The sequence below is a fragment of the Diorhabda carinulata genome, chromosome 8 (genome assembly GCF_026250575.1).
Source record: "Diorhabda carinulata isolate Delta chromosome 8, icDioCari1.1, whole genome shotgun sequence".
Lineage (NCBI taxonomy): Eukaryota > Metazoa > Arthropoda > Insecta > Coleoptera > Chrysomelidae > Diorhabda > Diorhabda carinulata.
Genome location: NC_079467.1, coordinates 18,155,208 through 18,181,215, shown reverse-complemented (window position 1 = coordinate 18,181,215; position 26,008 = coordinate 18,155,208). Strand labels below are relative to the sequence as shown.

General features: G+C 32.2%; 1 protein-coding gene across 1 annotated transcript; it reads right to left on the bottom strand.

The window, feature by feature from the left end:
• Positions 1 to 215: 215 nt before the first annotated feature.
• LOC130897170 (ATP-binding cassette sub-family C member 4-like) lies at positions 216 to 23,800 on the bottom strand. Its single transcript, XM_057805890.1, has 11 exons — positions 23,664 to 23,800; positions 23,370 to 23,603; positions 21,288 to 21,538; positions 20,199 to 20,378; positions 19,980 to 20,136; positions 13,733 to 14,321; positions 9,617 to 10,251; positions 6,842 to 7,355; positions 6,339 to 6,489; positions 3,987 to 4,217; positions 216 to 1,141 (listed from the first exon to the last, which is right to left on the bottom strand). The coding sequence occupies exons 1-11, from the start codon at positions 23,738 to 23,740 to the stop codon at positions 240 to 242; spliced, it is 3,921 nt and encodes a 1,306-aa protein (XP_057661873.1). The 5' UTR covers positions 23,741 to 23,800; the 3' UTR covers positions 216 to 239.
• Positions 23,801 to 26,008: the final 2,208 nt, after the last annotated feature.

The following is a 26,008-nucleotide window of genomic DNA, read 5'->3' as shown; positions in this document are numbered from 1 at the left end:
TTCTTTGTTCAAGTTTTCTATTTCTTGATGACATTTTATAAAGCTCTTTCATTGCTGTTGTTATTATCAATTCTTATTGTATCGTCCATATGTCTTACCATGTTTCACCATAGTAGGCCAAAAGTTGGATGTTTGTGAACGAATTCGGATAGATTATACACCCTAGAGATCAAGCTAAACATTCTCAGAAAATGGGATAAGGAAACAAAGACAAATTTTTCTGAAAATTTTTATTAAATCTAATAGTTCGAATTTTCGGCGACTTTCAACATTTTCGATAACATACTATTCTTATTTTTGACTAGTTTGTCTGGAGTGTCGAATTCAATGATTTTCCCCGTGCTTACAACCAAAACTTTGTCACAATTCGTGATAGAATTCAATCTATGGGATATTATAAAAACCGTACTGTCAGAAAAGTTCTCATCGATAGCTTTTTGTACAAATTCTTCAGTTTTAGGATCCATATTAGCTGTAGCTTCATCTAATACCACTATTTTATTTTGTCTTATTATAGCTCTAGCTAAAGAAAGTAATTGTCTTTCACCAGAACTGAAGTTCGTATCTTCAATCAAACATTCCAAATTTGGAATTTTAGAGTCCAAGTAAACTTTTCTTATTACATTCCATATTTGTTCATCTGAAAATTCCTTGAAAGGATCGATGTTATTTCTGATAGAACCAGAAAACGTTATAGGATCTTGAGGAATAATCGAAATATGTTGTCTTAAGTATTTCAACGAGAGTATTTTGGTATCTACGTTATCAATTAGAATTGTACCTTCGTGGTTATATAATCTGAAAAGTGTTGCTATTATTGAGGATTTTCCGGCGCCTGTTCTACCCACAATACCAATTTTCTCTTTGGGTTTGACATCAAAAGTGATATCTTGTAAAACTTTTTCATTTGAATTGGTATACGTTAGAGAAACGTTTTGATATTGAACTTTCCCTGTACTAGGCCAGTCTGGGATTTTTGTTCCTGTTTTATTTTCAGGTTCGATTTTCGTATACTCCATTACTCTTTCCACGGACGTCATCAGATTTTCAGCTTCTGACCATTGTAATAAACCGAATTGGATAACCATAGTCAAAGCTCCTGCTTGGGTTAAAGCCAAACCGACGTCGCCTGCTGCTGTGTCTGGGAAAAATATTTATTATTTAAAAATAGAAATAGTTTGAAAGGAGTTTGTGAGCATAAAATAATGAAAAAATGGATATTCGGATATTTTAGAATATGATCAAATTGAATATACCAAACCAAATGATAACTTATATATTTTATTTTTGTTGTAGATGTATAAAACGACAATCTGCAATATTTTTATTGGAATATAAAATTTTTTCTCTTGATATAACGGTGTGGGGACGAAAATCTGTACAAACGGTTTATTTGAATTTAATTATTTGTACCTTACACTTTAAAACAATGGTTACTACTTTATGATTACACACATTTCATATAACTAAAGTACATCCCGTTTTGAACGGGAGAGTCCCGTTATTTTAGGCTTTTGGGATTGTACCGTTGGTTTACGAAAAGTCCCGTTTTTTTACCAGTAATACGAAAATTTTTATTATTCAAGTTTTATAAAATAAAAGTACAAACTGTTGGTAATTTCTTATTACACAATCTGTCACTGGTATACATGTTGATAGAACAGACTATTTAATTGAGTGAATTGGTTTTATTTTAGAGAAAAAATTTTCTAAAAGGATGTTTTGAAGTTTTGTAAATACCCTGTTTTGTATTTTGTTTCAATAATTTCATAAAATTAATGAGTGTTTTGCGTAAACATGCTTAACTATGAAACATTTGTTTTAGTTTTGGGTTCGGCCAATATTAAACATCATTAAACACTACATATTTTACACTTTCCGGCCAATTTGCAAACAAAGTTTTTATGGCCAGCATACTTATTTTTGTTTCTAAATTTTGCATTAAATTATGAAATACTGAATCTGGCCTTTGTCCAAGTCTGCTCAAAATTCTATGTCTCTGTCTGTAGTTATTTCCCAGCCTTCAGAAATTTTGAAAAAAGCGTTCAATAAACGGAATATTCAAGGCTGCAAAGGCTTCTACAACTTTCTTTGCCTAATGAGCGGTTCCCATATCTGGCCAGAGCACAAAATTTTCTCGACGATGCTTTTTCTTCATGAATTATATTGATCTAGACCCACGACATTCTTTCAATATTTCATATTATATATATTATTTCCAGAAAGACAAAGACACTTTCGAGTTAACCTTTTTGTCTCTTTAGAAAAACACTTTCGAGTTGAGCTTTTTGTATCTTTAAAAATACACTTCTGGATATATTTTTTCGCCTTTATGACAACAATAAGTCTGATTATTCGTCATTTCACTTTCGTCACAAGTAAAGTATGTCACGTGGTCGATAATGATTTCCAAACCCTTTGCGGACGAAAACTCGCCACTGAGTTATCTCGAATATTTGAGTTATCCGTAAATGATTTCTTCAGAACTTAATTTTGTTCATAAAAGTTGGCAAATATTTTGCGTTGTTTGTTTGCTTTTAGATTCCCCTTACTCCAAACTTCTAACAAAGACGTAATGTTAATTTTCATTACCACTACGCCAAAACTCACAATTACACTGTCTGACGCGAATTTAACTTGGTTATCGAAACGCGTGTCAGGCAGTGTAATTATGAGTGTTGGTGTAGTGGTAATGTAAATAGTGTGTTCAGTGCATGATGTTTTTGGTCAGGACATTTGACAACTGATAAATTACGAGAAACAATCAATAAATCTAAAATTTTTTGTTCCCATCCCTCATTTTCTTTGGAGAGAAATTTCTATAAGCACTGCTACGATGTCGTATGGTATGAGAAACCTACTAAATGACTTAATATATAATAAACAAATTAAAAATAAAGAACTTCAACATGTATAATAACAAATGAGAATGAAATATGGGATTTCTATCTTCATTACCTACCAAAGTAATTAAAACGAATTGATGAAAGATTCCTGTGTTAATATGTGATGGAATCAAAGTATACCTTAGTAGTTTTTACAAAAATTTTCATATTTACTTTCAAAACTGAATATTTAAAAAAATCACATCGCTTCGTTCAGCATGCAGTTGAATATGAGGAGTAATGATTGTGTAAGATAAAGAAGAAATTAGTGATGGAAATTATAGGGATGTGAGTATTTGAAATTACAAAGGAAATAACAGAGAAGAAATTTGATTTAATAAAGAAAAATATATGAAAAGTGAATATTCCTAATTGGTAATATATTTCCGTATGTCACGTGCCACAAAGACAACGTTACGAAGGCATGAAATGTTTTTAACAAGTTTCGAATTGTATATTGAAATTTAATTTCATGATATCGTATGTCACTAGGAATTATTGAATATATTGAAACAATCGTTGAAGAAATCGAAAATTAGTGATAAGAACTGGAGGAATGTGAATATATCAATTTCCGAAAGAAATAACATAGAAAAATTGTGATTTCACAATGAAAAACGTCTGCAGAGTTATCATTTCCTAGCAACTTTATGACGTGTTGTGTAATTTCTAGAAGACCATTCACGCTTTTTTATCACAAAAATAACAATTTGATAGCGCAATATTCCAACGAAAACTCCATTATATCAAACATTATATATGAAGGCAAATTAACGAAATTATCTATTTTCAATGAATGCATTCACTTGTAATTCCATAGAAGCTGAAATAATTTTCACGTTTCAACTGCTTTAAGATTTCAGGAGCTTCTCAATTATTATTATTATGCACTACGTAGCTTAGAGCCGGTATCTTTCACCTATCCCGGATACAAAGTATCAAACTTATTTTCGGAGAGGTTCTTAGGCACGACGCCGGTTGCTGATATAATAACTGGATTATTTCCACATTGTTTTTGTGCCACATCTGTGGCGTAATGTCAATTGAACAATTTGAATTCCTTGTTTTACAATTATTATTGGATGTTAGTAGGGACATTACCTGTTTCGAAAAATAGGAATCTAACGATTGTGTATACTGTGAAAGAAACTGCCGTTATATCCATGTAGAAATGGAACGCATTCTTGACACATAGTGATGTATATTTAGCACTAATATAAAGATCTTGATGTCTGTCGAATTCGTCTCTAAGTATATCCTGTGCTTTATAAGCTCTAACTGTAGTTAAACCTTCCATTGATGAGTTTAAATGGCCGATCATTGGACTACGAGCTGAAACCAATTTCAATCAAAGCAAATTAGTGGAAGATACAATTTTTGATCAAAATGAGATTGGAAAAACAAATTTCCTCAAAAATTAAATTTAGAGAAGACAATAATGTTTGATCAAATTGAATTAATAAAAGCGAATTTTAGGCAATATCACTTGAAACATACAAATTTTTACCAAAATAGAATGGTAGAGACAATTTTTGACGAAATGAAATTTGAATGAGACAATTTTTGATAAAATCAGACTCAGAGAAATAATTTTCAGAAAAATTAATTGGAAAATGGAATTTCTGACCAAATTGAAATAAAATAGGAAAATATTTGACAAATATAAACAGAAAAGGCTATTTTTGATCCAATGAAGATAAGAATCGATAAAATTAGTGATGCACAAGGCAAATTTTGATTGAAATCAATTCAAAAGTTATAATCGGAGAAGATAATTTTTAAAACAATTTCTAGAAGTATGCTATTTTTGAGAAAGACTATGTTTGACCAAGTTAAGGATAAAGAACACAATTTTTCACCAAATTGACTCTAGGAAAAGACAATTTTGGATTAAATAAGATGAGAGAAAAACATTTGAATAAAGTTCTTCAAAAAATATATTTTTCAATTAGAATTAAACAGGAAAATATGATTTTTCATCTTATTGATCCTAGAGAAGACAAATATTCAAAAAATTGAACTGGAAAAACTAATTTTTGACAAAAATAGTTGAAGAGAACTATTTTCGACCGAATTAAACGAGGATAAAATACTTTTGAAAGATAAGATACTTTTGAAAAAACATTTTTGACAAAATTGAATGTAGAAATGATAGTTTCTGGAGAACTTGAGTTTGGAAAAGGGATTTTTCAAGAAAGTAACTCAGAATATGAGATTTTCAACCAAACCAGAAAAGGAAACGCCAAAATTTTACACAAAGAATATATTTTTTCATTAAATCAACTTGAAAAAGCAAAAAATATTATGAGAAGGATATTTCCAATTAAATTAGAGAAAATCCAATATTCAACAAAATTGAGCACTGAGCTGATGATATTTTTGATCAAACTTATTTCAAAAAAGAAAAAAATACTGATAAAATACCTTACTAAATCAAAGTTATCCTGAAAAAAACCAATTTTTTGACCAAATCAAACATGAAGAAGCCATTTTTGAATAAAACTGTTGATAGACAAGATAATTGTTGACAAAATTGAACGTGGAAAAGACATTTTTTGGAAAAATATGATAAAAAAGTAAAGAAGGAAATTTCCAGAATATTGAACAAAATTAAACACAGAAAAATTAATTTTTGAATGTATTCAACTAAAAAATGTGAGAATAACCCAAGAAATACAATTTTCAACCATATAAGTATGAGAGAAGGTAATTTTTAGGAACTGAATTCATACTACACCATTATTGAACTTAAGATATGCAATTATCTGTCAAATTGAACCATTGAACACATGAATGACAGAATTTGATTCATAACTCCAAGTTTTAAGAAAATTGAACTCAGAAAAGCAAATAATTACCAAATTGAATTAAAAAAGCGTATGATTGACAAATTGAGCTTAGAATGTAAGGTTCCACCAAAACAGAAAATTCATTTTTGGCCCAAATTTCACCTAGGAAACACAATCAACACAATTTATCAAATTGAATTGAGAACAAGGTCATACTAAAATAAACAAGCATAAAAAAATAACTGATTAAATTCAATTTACTACAGAGCTAAACTTGAAGACGATATTAATATTTGGAAAATTAAATTTTTCTACAAATCATATGAACTTTTGAGTGGAATAATCTCACAAATTTCTATTTTAAATCGAAACAAACTCACCAACGGCAACTTTAACAAAATTTTCATAACAGATTGAGCTCAGAGATGTCTTTTTTGACAAAAATTGACTCAAGGAAGTAAAAATTTTCAGTCAAAGGGAAATGATAACCACAAACAAACTCGTGCTTTAGGGCTGATATAAATTAAACAAAACATTTTTAACCGAACTAGAATTCTAAATAGACTGATCATAAACAACATAATTTTTGACACTTTTGTCATGAGTTTCAAATGAGATTAGTCATTAAAAAACAAAGGAAACAAGATTAATAAAAAAAACTTACTTGCAGCTTCCAAACGCTTAAGACTCCTAGCAGTTGGCATATATAAGTGTCGTAAAATGATTAACAACATAAGAATAGCCACTGATGGAACTATAAACTTCCAACTCACGCTTGCCATCATACCAACAATTCCTCCAAAAGCGAAAGCAGCCTGAAGAGACAAGAAAAAAACTTCATCCATTGTTTGAGTATCAATCTGATGAATACCAGAACTTCAGAAAGTTTAAAATAGTTTGAGGGAATAAAATAATTTTTTTTAATATATAGATAAAAAATAATCAATTGTTATTTTCAACATTCCCAACAAGCTCCTCCACATCCTTTATTGAATTTTTTTGATAGATGGCGTTAGCTACGCAGTTTGCATTAATGCTTGAGTCAACACCACTTTAGCCTCTTATTTTCGAACAAATATCAGTAACATTTCTTATATCCTCAAAATCAATGCAAGTTAACTTGTTGGGGAAGAAAAGTTTGTTGTTATGTAATTAGGATTGACTCACCCCTATTAACAGCGCTAGAATCATTGGTAAATGCTCATCCACAACACTTAAATCTTGTGAAAATCTATTCAGAATATTTCCCACGAAGAATGTGTCAAAAAACGCCATCTTTCCAAAAACAACGGATTGTAACATGGCTTTATGTAAACCTATAGAAGCGTTAGTTCCAAATTTGAAAAAAAAATAACTTTTCATAAATTCAAACACTATCGATGCTATCAATAACATTGTGTATATATTCAAAGTTTTCGCAGCCTCTGTTTCTATATTTTCAAGTTTAATCAATAAATGGTAGGTTTCGTTTTGGTTTTGGGTCATGGCCGTACGATTCAAAATAAATTCCTCGTCCATTGAAGTTCCGTTTGACGACCTTATGAAATTTGGTACTGAAAGAGGAGCGATGGTTGTGGAGTTAGCAGATGCAAAATATACGTCGTATAACTGGTCATAACTTTCGAATGAGTATCCAAAGTACTTTTCTTTTAAAGTGGAAATCGAAGATTGATGATTTACCCTAGAATAAAAAACACATGAGATCTTTAAATTTGAATAAAGTACAAATAAATACTGTGAATAAACATAGGGTATGAAATAGGGTTGAACATTGATCAAAAGTAAGAAAGTTTTAATTTATATCAACATGAATCGTTGTTCTCACAACTGTTATCGAGTTTTTATTCTTGAATTAACTACTTATTTCACAATAAACCTCGTAACTAGCTGATAAAATTTCATATATGTCCCTTGTATTTCAATTTTAGACAAGGAAAATTTTAGCTCTGACACCATTATTTATTATTAAAATGTTTAATTTTTTTATTAATTCCCCTCACTAGTTATATATTTTTGCCCCCTCATAGGGCGTTTTTCGGTTGTACGAACACGTAGTACTCGCAAAGTGATCGGTCCAGAATGTATACGGGATGTTCTAGAATCTCCCACTCTAGTTCTGATTTCGTATGGGAGCGCGCGTTATCCTAGAGAAGAATTGTCCTTGGCGCTGGAATGCTCCTCCATCTCCGGCGATAAGCGTGTGTTTTCAGAAGGTTAGAGTACTATGAAGCCTTTATGGAACATTGAGTGCGTAGGATGTGAACGAACACGTCTCCCCGCCCCCCTCGGTCCCAGATTATAGTACACGCCACCCGGGCGGACTTGTTATCTTCGCTTTGACTGGCGCCTCACCACTCTTTAGACTACACCTTGCTTTCGGGAGTGTCATAGTGAACCCTTGGTTGGTAGTGAAGCTTTGCGCTAAGAAACCGCCCCCCTCGTGTTGTCTGTTGCGATGTTGGTTTCTTAGCCCACAATCATGCGGCTCATTCTCGACGGTTTGCTGCCTTCTTTGAACGCTTTATCCATTTTAATACAGCAGACTCACTTTTTTAACACATATGCATACCAAAAAACGAATGAATATAAGTTGCACAACGGCGGTCAGAACTTGACGTTCACTAATAGTCGTAGCACGCGCGTAAAAACTATGCCATACTGTAACTAACGGTCTCTAACGAATAATCAAGCCGCGACCTTAAAAATATACAGACGCGCCATCTACAGCGTTTTTCCCGATCATATATATCAGTTTGGTTCTGTAGTAGACTGTTTCTAAAGACAAATGATGGCTTGTTCCAGTAATAGACAGTTTATAAAGACAAAGGACGACTCACTTTAGTCAAAGATAAATTCTGTAGCCAAATCACGAATAAATTTTGTGAAAAAAAACTTTCCGAAGACAAATGACAGGATGACTTTGTGAAGGACAGTTTTTAAATGCAAATGACATTTCGATTTCACAAAAGAGATCTTTCAAAAACAAAGGACGACTCACTTTAGTTAAAGATAAATTCTGTAGTCAAATCACGAATACATTTTGCGAAAAACAAGTTTCCGAAGACAAATGACAGGATGACTTTGTGAAGGACAGCTTTCAAATGCAAATGAAAATTCGATTCCACACAAGAGATCGTCCAAAGACAAAGACGACTCACTTTAGTCAAAGATAAATTCTGTAGCCAAATCACGAATAAATTTTGTGAAAAAAAACTTTCCGAAGACAAATGACAGGATGACTTTGTGAAGGACAGTTTTTAAATGCAAATGACATTTCGATTTCACAAAAGAGATCTTTCAAAAACAAAGGACGACTCACTTCAGTTAAAGATAAATTCTGGATAGTTTTTTAATGCAAATGACATTTTGATTTCATAATAGAGAGTTTCAAAATTCATATAACTGTTCATTTGCATCAAATTATTCTTAATTTTATGAAATACAGTTTCTAAAAATAAGTAACAACTTTTGATACGCAGAAAAAGAACTGGAAAAAACTGTTTCGCGAAAATGTCTTTGGTCGACTGGACAAAACATTTCGGGTTCCATGTGAAAATAACGTAAGCCGTTAGTTTGTGCGAGACAATGACACCGAGTGCAGCTTGATCCATTTTTCGCACATAGTGCAAGTATACACTGTGGACAATAAGAAAACACTTTGTTGAGCGATCGAAAACCGACTGGCGTTGGCTTACTTCGAAAAATACTCGTGAAATAAGATTCGGTGTGAGTAAGAAGGCGAAACTCGTTTCGCGCAGTGACATATGAAATAATGTTCAAAACTTCGAAGCATGTCTTGTGAGTTGAGAAAGCTCACAAAATGGTTGATTTTCTATGAGGAATTCATCTTTGATCTCTGGAGCATATAATTCGGTTATTGAAAAGTTAACTTTATGTTTAAAAGACAAAAAATATCCAAAATTCACATAAATTCTAACTTACCAATTAGTCAACATAACTTGAGAACTGCTATCAAAAAACGTAGATCCAAAATAACAGGTAATAATCAATATAACAAAGAAAATGCCTCCTCCATATTTAACATATTTGGTATAAACTTCAAACGCCAAACCACCTTTCTTTTTATCTTCGTGATAAATTTGCTTCTTTATTGTTGCAGTTTCTACTAATTTTGTATTTTCCGTGCTTTCACTTTGTATTTCCACATCATCTTTAGAATTTTTACTCGAATCTGATCCTTCTAGTTCTTCCAATTTATTCAACATATCCGGCAATATCTTTTCTTTAATTCCTTCATACTTAACTGCACCATTTTCAAGTATTACTAATTTATCAGCTTTCGCAATATGTTTGGTGTTATGTGTTACCAAAAAAACTAATTTTCCTTTTAGGAAACCTTCGATGCAATTAATGAAAATATGATCTTGTACTTTCGTATCTAGAGCAGTAAGGGAATCATCAAGTAAGTAAATATCACTGGTTTTATATATTGCTCTAGCCAAATTTATCCTAGCTTGTTGTCCTTTGCTTAGATTCATTCCTCTATCAGCAACTATAGTCTCGTCACCTTTTTCCAATATACTTAAGTCGTATTTCAAAGCGCACACTTCAATAACCTGAAAAATTTTAGTTATACAAGATTGAATCCGTTAATAATGGTTTTATAATTATAGTGCTATGTTTGAATATGCCATATTTGAAGAACAGTTTAGGTTTTGTTTCACAATCGAGCTTCATTTAATCGGGAATAATTGTTCTTCAAACTATCTGATTTTCATTTTTGCAATATCATTAGTTCACTTGATTAGTGGCTCTAAAAATTACTTTAGTTTTTCAAGTTTCGAGAATTTTGTTATTTTGTAATGAGTTCCAAAAAAATGATTAACTCTCTATTGTGATATTAAACTAAAATTTGGTGTGAGATTAAACTTCAAAATGCGGTTTACAATTTCCTGGCTTGGGATAAATTGAAAAATGTAGAAGAGAATTTCAGTCATTCATTTTTTTTGAGCATACCTACAAAAAAAATTAAAAATATGGAACTCGGCAACTTTGTGGAACAAATTTTGCAATGTCAAGTGCCCTTGTTTTAAATGATCTTGATGTTGGTTAATACTGCAAATTTAAAAAGTGAAAATAAAGAATATCGTCTTAAAACATAAAAAATTCTCACAATTGATGACAAAAATACTTGATGTTTGAGGTTGCAACTATTTTCGGAATCAATCATTGGTCACACAACTGCCAAGCACAAAATAAAAGTTAGTTGTTCTTTATGTACTATTGAGTATGTTGACTATTATGTAAGTAAGTATATTCAACTGCGTCCTTCTGTAATCAAACACCACACCGTCGTTTTTTCTTGAAATACATGGATAAAAAATGCACTGCCAGTCTAGTTGATATCTATACATTTGGGAAAATGCCCTCTATTATACTGTTTCGTAGATCCTCTACTTCTTTGTCAGTAGAAGTAAATATTACGGAAATAAAAAAACAAGATGTATGGAGGTCTTCGACGGTAGTCGAGGGCTATGTTGATCATTCCATTGCCTATAGAAATAGCACTACTGGATAAATTCTCCCAAGCTCTTACAACTCAACAGAATTTGGAACGTCATCATCCAAAATTATGCTGCCGGTTTCTACTAGTTATGATTGTATTGGGGGTTGTAGTAATGTGTTGCGAAGCTCCCTAACGGACCAAGGCATCAATGTTAGCAATAGTCCTAGTTGTTCGATTAATATTAATGCTCAAAAGTAATCATTGTTCAGTAATGATAATAAAAATTTACCCTTCAAACACCGTTGGCTGCCATAAAGAGTGTTACTTTCAATGGCAGTCTTTCCTAGATACAGAGCCTCAAAGCTAGCTCTTAGTGATTATTGTCCATTAAATATCAAACTATCAAATATTTGTGAACACGTCTTCAGATACTACCACATATTGTTACGATATGTTTTGAAAAAATAGACATAGAGCTATTAATTTGAGCTCTATTCCTAAAGCAACAATCGCGTCTTTTTCACAGTAATTTTGAAAAAAGATGGTTCCGGAATTGACATTGACATTATTCTAGATCAATTTATATCATATTTGATTGACTGGGAAAATTTCAAGATAAGAAATTTTTTAAATGATCAAAAATGATATGATTTCCTAAATGTGCTTATATCTCACACAATATTGAGCATACAGCTCCAAACTCAAGCTCTCCCGAACTAAGATTTATGTATACAATTTCCTTTTTTCATCCAGAGTACCAAAACTTGTCGAAATATAGAGTATTAGACAAAGTATGGTAACATAACTTTTTTTGAATGCGTGTTATTCGGTCGATTGTTCTCATAGACTGAGCCATAAAGTTTATTCAGACACAGCTCAGTCACCATCATGTGTTGGAATACTGTGGAACGTGCGTTTGCCATGGAAGCCTACTTTTCGATTGGATATTCTGTGATCGCAACAAATCGAGTCTTCCAGAATCGGTTTAATTTAGCTCTGTTGAGTTTTATGTAGCCCACTACATTTAGACAACCTAAAAGTAGGACAAAAAAATGAGCTCCTTGGCCTATTAGATCACCTGAGAACATTAAGGCAGTAAAATCTTCAATGTACTGATATCCACGATGTTCTGCAACCGCAAATATTCGTTTGCATTTGGACTATCCGCTTATTCTGTAAGAAGATTTCTTCATGACGATCTACATTTCCATCCATCCATATAAGATGTGTGTAGGAAATGTCAAAACGTGGCTACAAGTTTTGGGTGTCACTTTATTCTTACTGTCGTTCATGCGGACGTTGTTTCTTATTTTATATTGTATCAGTCCATGATTCAACAACGCGTGTGCTACTACATTAACATCAATTCTCGATGCATGAAATTAGTATTGATTGGCTCAATCTTCCTATTTTACCAATTGTGATTTTTGATCTGTAAATTTTTTGGAATTTCTTTAACATTTAAAGTTCAATATTTCCAAAGATTTTCGTGATTTTTGATTACTTATGATCTTCTATTCACATCTTACTACATATTTTCATAGTTTTGGGCTTTAATGATCTTATTTCTTTAGCTTTGTTAAACATTATACAATCTTTTACTTCTTACTTCTGCTTTTGGTTTCCGTCTTTTTATAATCTTCTTTCTTCATATTTGTACAATTTTTTTATTGTTTTTAGTTACTTCAATTTTTTCCTTATCTGTATTTATATACATTTCTCAGACTTTTGGCTTCTTGTGGTCTTCTTTCTCCATTTTTTTATAAGATGTTCATCTTCATATTTCGATAAATTTTTATTGCTTTTGTAATCCTGGTCCATTGTTCCTATTGTTGATCTTGAGTCTAATGACTTATGCCTTATATTTGGTAGTTCTCTTTGTCTATCTTCCATTAGTCCCAAATTTGTTTCTCTTTCTATTACGGAATTTCAATGGACAACATTCGGGAGGATATTGACAACATAATATCAGCTATGCTTAAAGAGTCATAACAATCGATGTTATCAATATATCTACGATGACCGTTTTCTTTTGAACCTCCGGTCGCTCCGTGCGCTGTAGGCGACTGCGAAGTCGCACTACACACTCTGCCATTTTTGACATTCAGGCGTCAGTCGGCGTGGTGCTACAGTCACGTAAACATGTCCGTCATTATTGATGTGTGAATTGCGAAATGTGATTCGTTTTCTACAGGCTGAGGGCCATAGTGCTGCAGAAATCCATCGGAGAATGAGTTATGTGTATGAGGAATACTTCATGAGTGATTGTGTCGAAAGTTTAGAGATGGCCGTAATGATGTGCATGATGAAGAGGGCCAACATTGCAAATCTGTTCCAGAAGTTTCAAAGTCTATTTTGTATTCTAATGTTACTGAACTTTGAAGAGGGTATTGAAAAGCTTGTCCACAAGTATAACAAATGTCTCAATCTCTTCGGTGATTATGTCGAGAAGTAACCGTAAGTGTACCAATCTGTTGGTAATAAAATTATTGTTTTATATGGAATCATGTGAAGCGAAACTTTAGGTATTCACCTACGTTCTAAATTTATGCTTCCGCACGCTATAGTTTGATACTGATAACATTACTTACCTTATTATATCTTTCATAATCATATTGTTCACCGAACAAAATATTTTGTTTAATAGAAGCAGGAAACAACCACGGATCTTGCGAAGCATAACTTTTCGTACCTCTGGTGTGTACTTCTCCACTATCTACGGGAAGATCTTCCAGAATCGTTTTTATCAATGAACTTTTCCCGCATCCCAATTGACCTGTTATGACATTTAGTCCGGCGTTTAATGTTAAAGTTATATTATCAAGAATCTGTTTTCCCTTCATTTCCACGCTAACATTTTTTATATCAATTTGTGGATTTTCATCGTGTGTATCAACATGTTTCGGTAATTCATCAAGCTGCAATACATTATCTATTCTTTCTATAGCTGCAGATAACTCTGCAATTAATGATATACCGTAAGTGAATATTAGAGATATTATATGTCGGAGGGTTCCATACGATCTCATCACATAAAATATAGTTTCGGCTTGAGCATGGGTGCTGAACCGAATGTACATCATTACTAGTATGTAAAATCCAACTTTTCCAAGTAAATCGCTTGAAATCATCAACGAAAATTGTGTGATAGCTTTTCGGAGTAATATTTCGACTTCCTTTCTGAAAAAATTGAAAAAATACGAGAATTATATTTCGGTTTTGATGATTTAAAGTCCTGAAAATACTTTGGAATTACTAGGAGAACAAAATAAAGGCATTATAAAAAATAAGCTGATGATTTTCTAATTACCACAATTCTCACATTCTATGGGTATATATAAAAGATAAACTCTATAAGGATCGAGCAGATTTGGCTAGAAATTGATAAGGTGTTAGCTTCATCCCGTTTCCGTGGGACGAGATATAAAATAGCCCAATGGGTGGAGGCAATTTCTCATTAAAAGAATAAGTTAAAAGCAAAAAGGTTGATTTTTTTTCACTTGTACTTGTACTTCAAAGTTTAGTTATTGATTTAAAAAATATTTCAGTGGTCTATCGGTCTGCTAAAATCTCCCAAAGAGAAAAATTTCGAAAATCATTTTGATTTATAAAATTTCCTATTATTTCAGTTTGTGATGAAGAAAGAAAAAAATAAAAAATACCACGCTGTAGATCAAGCTTTTCTTAATAAAAAAGGCCCTCTGCTCTGTTTTTGTAAAAACTATAGTTTTCTCAGAAAAAAATAGTAAATCTATCAGTCTTGTAAGGCAAGACACCTCCTATAGACGCCAAACGAATATTTCTGTTTTTTAAGTAAACAATTGAAAATTCTGGAAAAATTTTATTTTTTTTTTTAGTAATCGTAGGCAATATGGAAAAAATCAATGAATAGAGAAATTTCTTCTTGTTATTTAATATTGTATTGAAAATATATCTACAATCTACATCGATGTCGATATCGGAATCTGATTTTTCACTCTCAGATTCATCGTCACTTGACTCATTTGAGAGCTGGTGAAAATTTTCACAATAATCCGAGTAACAAGTTTCACAAGCTGAGAAACATAGCAGCTACCGCGCCGGCCGCCCGTCCCCATTCGGGTTCATTGTATTTGTACCTGGATACTTAGCTGTATGATACTTAGACTATTCTTTGAACCCCCTTGTATATGTTATAATAGACCGGAATTTTATGAAACAGTGATTATTGAGATCCAGTCTCACAACGACAAAAACGGTTAGTACCTGGTTGTATTCATGAATATATAATATGATAAAGACTGAAAGAAGTCAAAACGTCAAATGTTTTTACATTACCAGCTTGGGTGGTACCAATATTTCATTCCATATGTTCAATCTGCGTCACATGTACGTAATTATGCAACTGAAGAATTCGTATTTTACGCAGCCCTTGCATGTCTTGCGCGCGGGTTGCATTAATACTTTTTCCAAGAAAACTTCAGCTTTTACAAGAAAAGTGTAGGAGACATTTTTTATCGAGAAAGCTTTACCTTACAAAGTAGTATTTTTTATATTCTTCTTTTTTCATCACAGACTGAAATAATGGGAAATTTCGAAAATCACAATTATTCACGAGATTTTTTTTGACTTTGAGAAATCGCTACACCTCTCAAGTTTTTTCATATCAAATTTTTGCTTATGACTTGTATCTGTAGCTTTCAGCAATAGGGTATAACAAAACACAACAAAATAAAAACCAAAAATTTATCAGTCAAAACTAGGGATTAACAACCTGCGGCTACCGAGCCACATGCGGCTCTTTGGATATGGAGCTGTAACTCTTTAGTTCTATACGCAAATATAATTTTATCGAAAAATAATATATTTGAAAATAAGGTTTCGAAGATTAAGCACCGATTATATCTCTTAGCGCATGCTTTCGCCTTCTCCCCCGTGATACACGTGATAACGGTCGTTAGCGAGGTTGCCAGTTGTTTTTATGTTTCTGCTTTTGATAGATTCACTCTGAAAATAGAAATGGAAACCAATAAAATTGTTTTGTTTGTTTATTTCCTGAAATAATTTTGAATAGATATTCTAATTAGCGATTTTTTAAGAGGTATAATATTTGATTTTGTAAAAAACCGCAAAAAAGTTTGAGAAAATTGATAAAATTATCATTGGAATCAATGGAACGATCAGTATAATTTCATGTTTGAAAATGATTTCATGCAAATGTTGGCCGAGGCTCCACTTTAGATAGCCCATGCGCAAGGTTCAATTTTGGCACACTCTCTCCAATATATCGGCCGAATAAATGCTTCAATATTAGCTTCCAGTGCGTCAATCGTTGCTGGTTCATCCCTGTAGATATTAGCCTCAACATGTCCCCACAAAAAATAGTACAAAGGCGTTAAATCACACGATCTAGGCGGCCAATTGACGGGCCCCAAACGTGAGATGAACTGTTCACCGAAGGTGGCTTTCAATTTGTCCATTTTTTCGCGGTATGTGTGGCATGTGGCACTGTCTTGTTGAAACCACATCTCAGGCATATCCAATTCTTCCACCGATGATGCAACCGACTCGTAATCCACACCGAACAGTGTTTGCGTGCTGGGGGTTTAATGTCCAATAGTGTAAACTGGGTTCGAAATTTAGTCACAGGCTTCCGAATAGTTCCCTCAGTAGGCCTACCAAACTTTGATAGTAAAATTCAATAATTTGCAAGCGTTGTTCGGTCATAAGTCGATTCATGATTAAATTATAGACCAAACTGTACAAGTTTGACAATGACACGAGACACGATTCACGCGTGATCAATTATAAACAGTGTTACCAAAAAGATACCAGCAAAAAAATCACTCAATACATAGAACTTATCTTTCATCTTACCAGGTCGCAGATGTTCTTACTCTTGGGATTCAAGATTCAAAAGAAGAATTTCTAGGATTGCTACCGCTCTAGAGACAAACTATAGAGGGCAGATATAGGGAATGCCGTTCAAAAATGCTTTAAAGACAATGAGATCAATTTGAAGAAAATCGTTTTAATAGCAACTGATGGAACCAGAAGTATAACAGGAAAAAATAAAAGGACAAAAATGGTTCTTCGGAGCAAAATAAATCAATAAATTCACTACCTAATACACCAAGATGCGCTTTGTTTCCAAACATTTCCGGCCGAAGTAGTTGAGATCATGAATTTAGTAATCAAAATTGATAATAGCATCTTGTCAAAGGCACTCTACCACTACCATTTTTAATAATTGTGAAACGAAAAGGAGACTAAGTATCCCTACCTCCTTCTTCATAGTAAAGTGCGATGGCTTTCTAAAGGTGAGGTGTTGAAACGTTTTGCTTTGTGCTTGAATGAATTAAATATATTTCTTAATGAAAAAGACATTAATCACCCTCAATTGAAGAGTGGTTACAAAAATTTTACTTTATGGTGTATATCAAAGCGAAATTAAATAAAGTAAAGGGAAACCCAGACCATGTTTTGTAGAAGAGGTAAATGACTTCATTTCCAATTTTAAAACAACTGTTGACACTTATTACTTCAGCACATTTATTAAAAAAAAATGAAGATGAATTTGCTGACAGATTTGATCAATTCAAAACCAAAAAACCACTCTAGCATTTCTAGTAAATCCTCTTAACACAAATAGTAACGAAATCTACATTGAGCCATTCGGAACTGGAACTGGATCTCTAGACATGCAATTGATCGATATAAAAAGTAGAGCTTTGTGAAGTGGAAAATTTACGGAGCTAAAAATATATTAGAAGAGTTTGGACTGTTTGGAAAGAAATGCCGTGATTTGACGCTCATATACTCGATGCATGGAATAGTCTCCTACATTGCTGCAATTAGGTGAAGAAGTTGGCATTTGGCATGCTGAATATCTTCGGATCGACATATTCGTGCTAGCAAGCGTTCTATTTCATGAATATAATTAAAAATAAAGTGAGAAGGCAACTAATCAATGAAAATTTAGAATTATATTTGAAACCTAGAACAACAAGTTAAGTTCCAAATGTATCCTAAATTTCTAAAACCATGCAAAACAAGTACAAGTTACATTTTTTAGTAAAGTTTAAAGTTTCTACTTGAACAACCATATTATCGTGAACGATGTCCCGTCTAAGACGATGGAATATTTCCCGAAAAAGTCGTAATGAAACAAGGATTCGAAACATTCCGACTTGAAGGTATGAAGAAGAACAAGAAATTGCACGTGAAGAGTGTCTCGTGCACAAGAAGAAATTTATGGAGTACTGATTTGATTCGAGCAGCATCCTTGAACTGCCAAACTTTAAATGTGGACTTTTGTTAAATAAAACTCAGAAAATTCGTTCACAAAATAAACTAACCTAGTATTTCAATTTCCGATTGGTTTACAAAATTTAATAGCTTATTGTGTTGAATCGATGTTCAATTTATTGGATTTTTTTTGTAAATGAATAAATCAAACCAGAATAGAAATATTACATTAATCTTGAAGTGGTCTGTATAAAAAAACAAATAGGGTTAATTATAATTGCTCTAATTTGGGGTATGTTTCAAATTTAAAGCCTTTTTAGTGACATACTGGATGAATAGATCCCCAGAGAAACGGAATTATAAGATAAAATATTCCAGTAATATACAATGAGAAAATTAGGTGAAACATGAATGGATTGATGAATTATTTCGATTTTAGGTTATTAATTGTGCTTTCGTTTAAAAGCATATGGTATTGGAGTTTCAGCTGCTTCCATTCTTTATGTAAACATTTTCTTATTTCACATTAACAATTTGAGCTTTTGTATTCATCAATAGATCACATTATGACATTAAAGAATACACAGACATACTTACAACAACATACTTCAAACATAGCACAATTAATAATGGAAGATCTTAAGTAAAAGGTCTTAAGTGAACTTGATATGAATATCTAATTCTTTTGCTGTATTATGAATAGAATTGAAAACAAAAATCAAAAATTCAATTCTCATCATAAAAAACTTCAATTCCCAATCGACATAAAACCAAATCATGAAAATAATTTTCTTGATGTCATATTTTATGAAATTGATAATAAAATAAGAACAGAACGGTTTACAAAACCGACTTGGTCCTCAAGATATTTGAACTTCAATCTACGTCATACTTTTTCACAAAAAAAATCAATAACAAAAAGTTCGGCTGATAGATCTATTTAAAATCAAATTCTGAATTCAGATGTTAACTATTCAAAAAGTAAAAACTGCATTGAATTAGTCGGAAAAAATGATAAACAACATATTGAGGAAAAGGATAAATGAAAAATATAATCAATTAACAACTATCGAATTATTTCAATAAATATGATATTAGTATGAGTTATAAACATATTATCCAAATATTTCAATAAAATAAAATCTAAAAGACCAAAAAAAAAGGATATAATATATAATACAATATAATATAATAACATAGGGCAGACATCAAAATAATTAGAGAATAGACTGAACGGTAATCAAAATAAAACTGCATCGACGACCCACGAAATATCAAAAAATCATATATTCGATTATAAAGATTGTAAAAAAGATGTATAAAAACGAAAAATAGAATTTATAGTTCTATATTATAAGTTTTGATGAAACTACGAATAATTTGCTACATATTTGATATAAAAAGTAAGAAAAAATTACTTTTTCTTGTTTAAACAGATTTCTATTTTGATTCTATTTTTATTTTTATATTCATGATATAGGCGATTGATTGATTAATATTAATATTAATACGCAAATGTCAAGTCATATTTTGATGAAGACTAAAAGTAGTCGAAATGTCAAATATAAAAGAGAAGTAAGAAAATAAAGAAATGTAATTATAATTATTTACCTCCTAGTCTCATCAATTCTGTCTACGAAAATTTTTTCCCAAGTGTACATTTTAATAATTTTAATTGTTGATAAAGCTTCTTGTGTTTCTTGTAAACGTTTATCTGTCCTAGTATTCATTTTCAATCTAAGATTCTTTATAATTTTAGAAAAACAATCTGCAAAAGAGATCAGTTCAAAAACTATATTGATAATAATATATCTAATGATTATTACTCACATTGTATCGGTACAGCAGAAGCCAAAACTATCACTCCAACTGTGGAAGACCATCCTATTCTAACGTATATCAAATAACAGATGTACACAGATTGTATTGCTCCAATCCATAAATCATTAACTAACCATATAGCACCTTCAAACTGAGCTACGTCTTTAGTTATAAGCGTCACTATATTCCCTGAAAATAGTATATTTCTTTGTATCAATTTGTGTACTAGAGCTGCTATCAATATTTGAATTAAATTAAAATGATTACTTATTACTGATAGAAATAAATACCAAAACTACCAGTAAATAGATTGATATAAAATTTGGCAGCTTTAGACTGCTTAGAAGTGATTTGGGTGATGAATTTGTGGATCAAAATTCAATATTTAGAAGATAAAACTAATGCATCGACTGTAGATTGAGCTCGTTAGTCTCAAAGTCGACACTTAATATCTTTATTTGTCAAAAACGCTGTTACCTTATGAAATCCATGAGTGATTTTTGAGGCAACGAGTACATTGAATATCAGATATTGAAGATTTGAAGATTAGTTCATGAGAAACCACTTCAAAGTGACAGAATGAAACTAGAAGAAAATTGTGATGAGAGTGGAGATGAAGGGTCACGCATAAACCAAGTGTAATATTTTCAAAACAATAATCCTTTTAGATGGAGCGTTAAAGAAATTGAAACGAGCTAAAACCTCATATCACGCATTTCTAGGACAAAATTTAGTTATTTTGGCACAATTTGTATTCTTCCTTTTCTTATGGTGATACATCATACTATAGGCTTTGACTTCTCCAGTTGTTCCTCAATATAGCTGCCCTTTTCCGATGTTTTCCTATTAAATTATTATTTTCAAAATTGGATTTCAAAACTTTCTTCTTGTTCTATGAGTGATTTTCTCAACATTTATTTATAACTTTTTATATTTTGATCACATTCATACTCTTTCTAAGAGATTGAACAGAGCCACAAAGAACGATACTAAGATTCAGATAAATATATCTGGACAAAACTCAGTGGAACATATTTTAAATATATTTTCAAAGAATGATACTTAATTCTCGAATTATAAAAATTCTCATCATCTTACCTAAACTAGTTTTTTCTAAAGCCTTGGGACTCAACTTCAGAGCTTTTCTGTATATTAAAGAACAGAATGAAGTTCTTATTTGAATGGCCAATTGTACAAGATAAATCATGTAATTAGGATGATAAAAACTGTGTACTAATTTTAGTCCTATAAGGATAGTAGCATAATACAAAGCGTCGTTCATCGACATTTTAGTTTGACCAGGATTGAAGTATGCAACTAAATTAGCAATTGCATCAGGTTCCAAGGCACTAAAAAATAATTATTTCCATTATAAGTACAGAAACATTTGTTACATTTACGTACATTTGTACAGTTATTTGCTTTCGAGTTAGTACCAACAACCGATTTTGCTTGCTAAATATTAAAGTTTGAAGATTAACTCCAAAATTCATTCTGGAGCTTGTTTGTTTATTCTGGGAACTCCCTTAACGCTGATAGATGCATTAGTATCCAAGCTCAGCTCTCTTATCCATATAATAACTCGAAAAAGCGAGAACTTCCAAAAAACAGATGAAACTGGACAAAATATTGTTACTCAAGTTAATTCCAATTTCTATCCGAAACCAAAAAATCCCGAAGGAAGATTTCAATGAGCATTTGGTTGAATATCTCTAGAGCTGATAGTGTAGATACCCTCTATGCAATCGGAAAAGCTTTTTCTTGAATAATGACATCTTGCAAGAAAATAGAAGCGAGGATAACCAGAAACTGCCCAGAACACGCTTCCATGGTCACGCGAAGCAGCTATTTCAGTACCAGCCGTGACAGGACAATTTCAAAGCTGACTTGATCCCTTCTTTCACGTGATGACGGATATTCTTATCGGGAATCAAACAATACAGGTCAGGTAAATACGATTTCTGTGCACTTAAGATGAAATTCAATCGATTCCTGTCATTTCCCCGTAACGTATCGATATTATCTACACTTATCATCCGAAAATTTCAGTAAACATTTGGTTAAATACCAGTGGAGTCGATGATGTGAACACCGTCTGTGAAATCAGAGAAGTTTTTACTCAAATAACTAGAACTCATGAAGAAATGATGGTGAGGAGAACCGTAAAATTCCCAGAGCTTGCTTGAAATGTCACGCGAAGCAACTATTTCAGTTTGAAGCTGGCCCCATCCCTCAACTTCAAATGGTGCCAGGTTTTCTCACCGTGAAAGGATCAATCCAAACATTGTTAGGTTAGGTAGATTTTGATTGGATTGAGTTAGGTTTGGTTGGATTAGTTAACTAAGTTGGTATTTCCGGAAACGTTAGTCATATTTTTACTAAAAACACCGTTCACACTATCACTATACCATCACTCACAATTACCCTGTCTGACCTGCATTTCGATAATCAAGTTATCGTCTTCAGAGACTTAAGACTGTTTATCTTCAGACAGTGTCAGCTTTAGACAGTGTAATTGTGAGTGTTGGTGTAGTGGTAGTGTATAAACAGTGAGTCCAGTAGGTTAGCTAAATATGATTTATATGCACTTAAGACATAATTCACTCAGCTCTTTCTATTCCCTCGTTGCGTATCGATTTCATCTTCAATTTTCATTCCGAACCGAAGAATTTAGGAGGACGATTTCATTAAACATTTGGTTCAATACCTCTTTAATCGATTATGGAGACACCCGACACCCACAGACAGGGTGCCGGCTGTTTTCACCGAGAAAGGTTCGATACAAACAATGTTAGAGTCGGTTACTTTTTGTTTGGTTTTCTATCCTTACTATACACTTGAGACAAAATTCACTTTATTCCCTGGACTCCGATGATTCCGTTTAGATCTCGTCTAAGCACTCTGAGCCTAAAACCTGTTTTTTAATGCCTTCGAGCTTGCCACTTGGAATCCCCTTTTCTCGGTGACAAAAACAATCCAGTGGACTGGAACTCGTTTTCCTTATAACTTATTTCCAACACATCTCATATAGAAGGTTCCATCGGATATTGGTACTAATTCGATGTCTTACCAATTATTTTAATCAAATACGAATAAGTTTGTTCATATAGTAATAGAAATATTTGAAGAATAATTAGGAAATTAATATTTTTGCCCTATTCAAAATTTTTCATATTATACCTTGTTAATAATTTCCAAGCTAAATTGAAAAGTCCTAATATTAGATAGGACATACCAAAGCAATTCCATAAAACACGAAAAATAGAAGATTTTCCTTTTCTTTTTCGGTCTGCATGATACGCACTTTCAAGTTTGTCAGCACATTTTTTCGATCGACAAGTTTCGATAACTTCGTAAAGATCATCATCCTCCAAATCCTTTTTGTAACCGCGTGTAAATAAACTTTTTGTATAGCTTAAAATGAATTTGAATATTTATTTTCATAATTTCTAGTATCATCAACTTGATACTTACATGAATGTGATTAAAGAGAATACATTAGCCGTTTCACGAGGATTGGTAGACCTTTGAATTTTTTCACTATCATCCATTTTGTAATTGTTAACTTTACAATCAATGTCTTATATTTCTTCAGATAATACAATAGTACTAATTTTTATTTTCTACTATTAATTCTGAATGTCATTGTTTTGTTTGAAGAAGTGTTACAAATATTTAACCAAGATACCAGACAATGATATCTATTGCGTTATATTAAACATTTAAATGAAATATATATATCTTATATATAAAATGGGATTTTTCACTTCCTCAATATTTATTTTCATAAATTTGCGGAAGATAAATTATTGGAACGTTGAATCAAATAAGCACTGTGACTATTTGTCGAAGAAACCTCAAATTTATTATCGTTAGGGAAGTTTTAGCGAAAATATTTAAATGAACTTTATTGGTACCACTCGACCCGAACTTTCTATTGATGTCCTTGAAGCATTATCAACTATGTTGGGGCAGAACAAAATTAATCTTATTAGGGCAGTACTGATGAGGTCCACGCTAGCATCGCACCTTATTTAAAATGAATTAATTTTTCATCAGGTTTTCCTGATCATGCCTATACAAAAAACTTCTCAGGATCAGTTCACTGGAAAGAATAATATTTATCATTTGGTTATCTTGACGAGCAGGATAATTCTATTTAGAATACATTGATTTTTCTTCAGTATTCTTTCAAATAATATGAATAATGTTTGTTTAAGCCTCTGGCTCTCATACAACCCAAATAGGGAATTACTAGAACATCCCCCTTATTCACCAGATTATGTCCGACTATCATCTCTTTCCTCAACTTAAAAAAAATTAAAAGGTCGTAAATTTTCTTCCAACGAGGAGGTAATAAAAGCTGTGGATGTCTGGTTTGCAGAGCAAGAAGAAACATTTGTTTTTTCAAAGGTCTAGGGACGTTCCAGGTTCGCTGTAATAAATTTATCCAATTAAGAGGAGAATATGTTGAGTAATAAATTATTTTGACATTGAAATTTTGTTTGGTCCTATAATAAGCTAAGAATTTTTCAATATTTCTATTGGAAAGTATCTAGCGACCACAAAGTCATTAGATTTTTATTGGCTGCAGAAGGTGGATTTACAATATACTCCAGTTTCTTTCATCCGTAGAAAGTTGTGACTCATTCCGCGGCACATCTCTCTGGATTCTATCTCTACCATCGAGATTCCATCGCATAATATTGTATATTATAGAATTTATTTATTCTTTTTAAATATATTCCAAGCTTTTAACTCGTCGTCTTGCCTCACTCCTTTGTTAATCATAAACTTAATAGATTCTCTTCTAGGTGTTAATATGCTGACTCTTGCTTCGCTTATAGTCATCTGGATTGATCATAGCAGATGAATAGATTAGATCAATCTGCAATGAAAATTATATGGAATGGAATATGATGGGCGGGAACGTAAGACTCAGTAATAGTATTTTACCTCATATTTTCAAGTGTCAGCAGTCAGGTTCTAAGTCTATCAAACTAATTGTACTGCAGCGCATAGAGATCTTCCAGAATATAAAGTCATCAAATATCACACATATTTCAAAAGCAGGGAAGAGGTTTAATTATAGTAGTGGTAGTGGTACTATTGGAGAAGATCCACTCAACTTCTCTGATGATAGACCTAGTTTTGGTTCAGGCAATGAACTGATAATACCACAAACACATCTGATGTTGAAAATAAAAACTCACGCGTTTATATCGCGGATTTCAACAGTTATATCGGTAAATTATGGTAAAATAACTAACCATTGCAAAGGAATATATTTAAGGCAAGTTGTCTGAAGAACTACGAACAAACCCCTATCTTTGTAAAATTGATTTGCATGTATTCTTGTTAAAAAAAATATACTTTGCTCAAATTTTTCAAGCCCATCAATAACGATATCAGTAATAAAAATAAATAGACTCATTTCATGAATTGAGCAAGGACGAATTGTGTCTGAACGTCAAAATTTCTGTTATTAAAAAATTAAACGTTTCATTTGGGATTGAAACCTTCAATTTCCTCCTCAGAAAATAACGTTCCTATGAAAGTTATCTGAAGATGGTCATGACCGAGAGAAATTTGGGAAAATATAATGCAAAAGGCTTTCATTTTACAAGTAAGATGATTTTTCCGGATGAATCCACGGTTATATTCAATGATGGAATTGATAATCTTGAACTCGACTTGTTAGTGCTATTTAAAAATTCAGTTCCAAGCTAAAAGTTCAGACAGAGAGAAAATCAGATCTTATGGGAATTAATAATAGACGTGAGGAATTTCATATTTTATCTGGACTATTTAAAGTGAGG

Coding starts and splice junctions, on each gene's coding strand:
- LOC130897170 (XM_057805890.1), bottom strand. CDS start 23,740: ATGGATGATAGTGAAAAAATTCAAAGGTCTACCAATCCTCGTGAAACG. Junction 23,604..23,663: donor TTCTCTTTAATCACATTCAT/GTAAGTATCAAG, acceptor ATTCATTTTAAG/CTATACAAAAAGTTTATTTA. Junction 10,252..13,732: donor ATTATGAAAGATATAATAAG/GTAAGTAATGTT, acceptor AAAATTTTTCAG/GTTATTGAAGTGTGCGCTTT.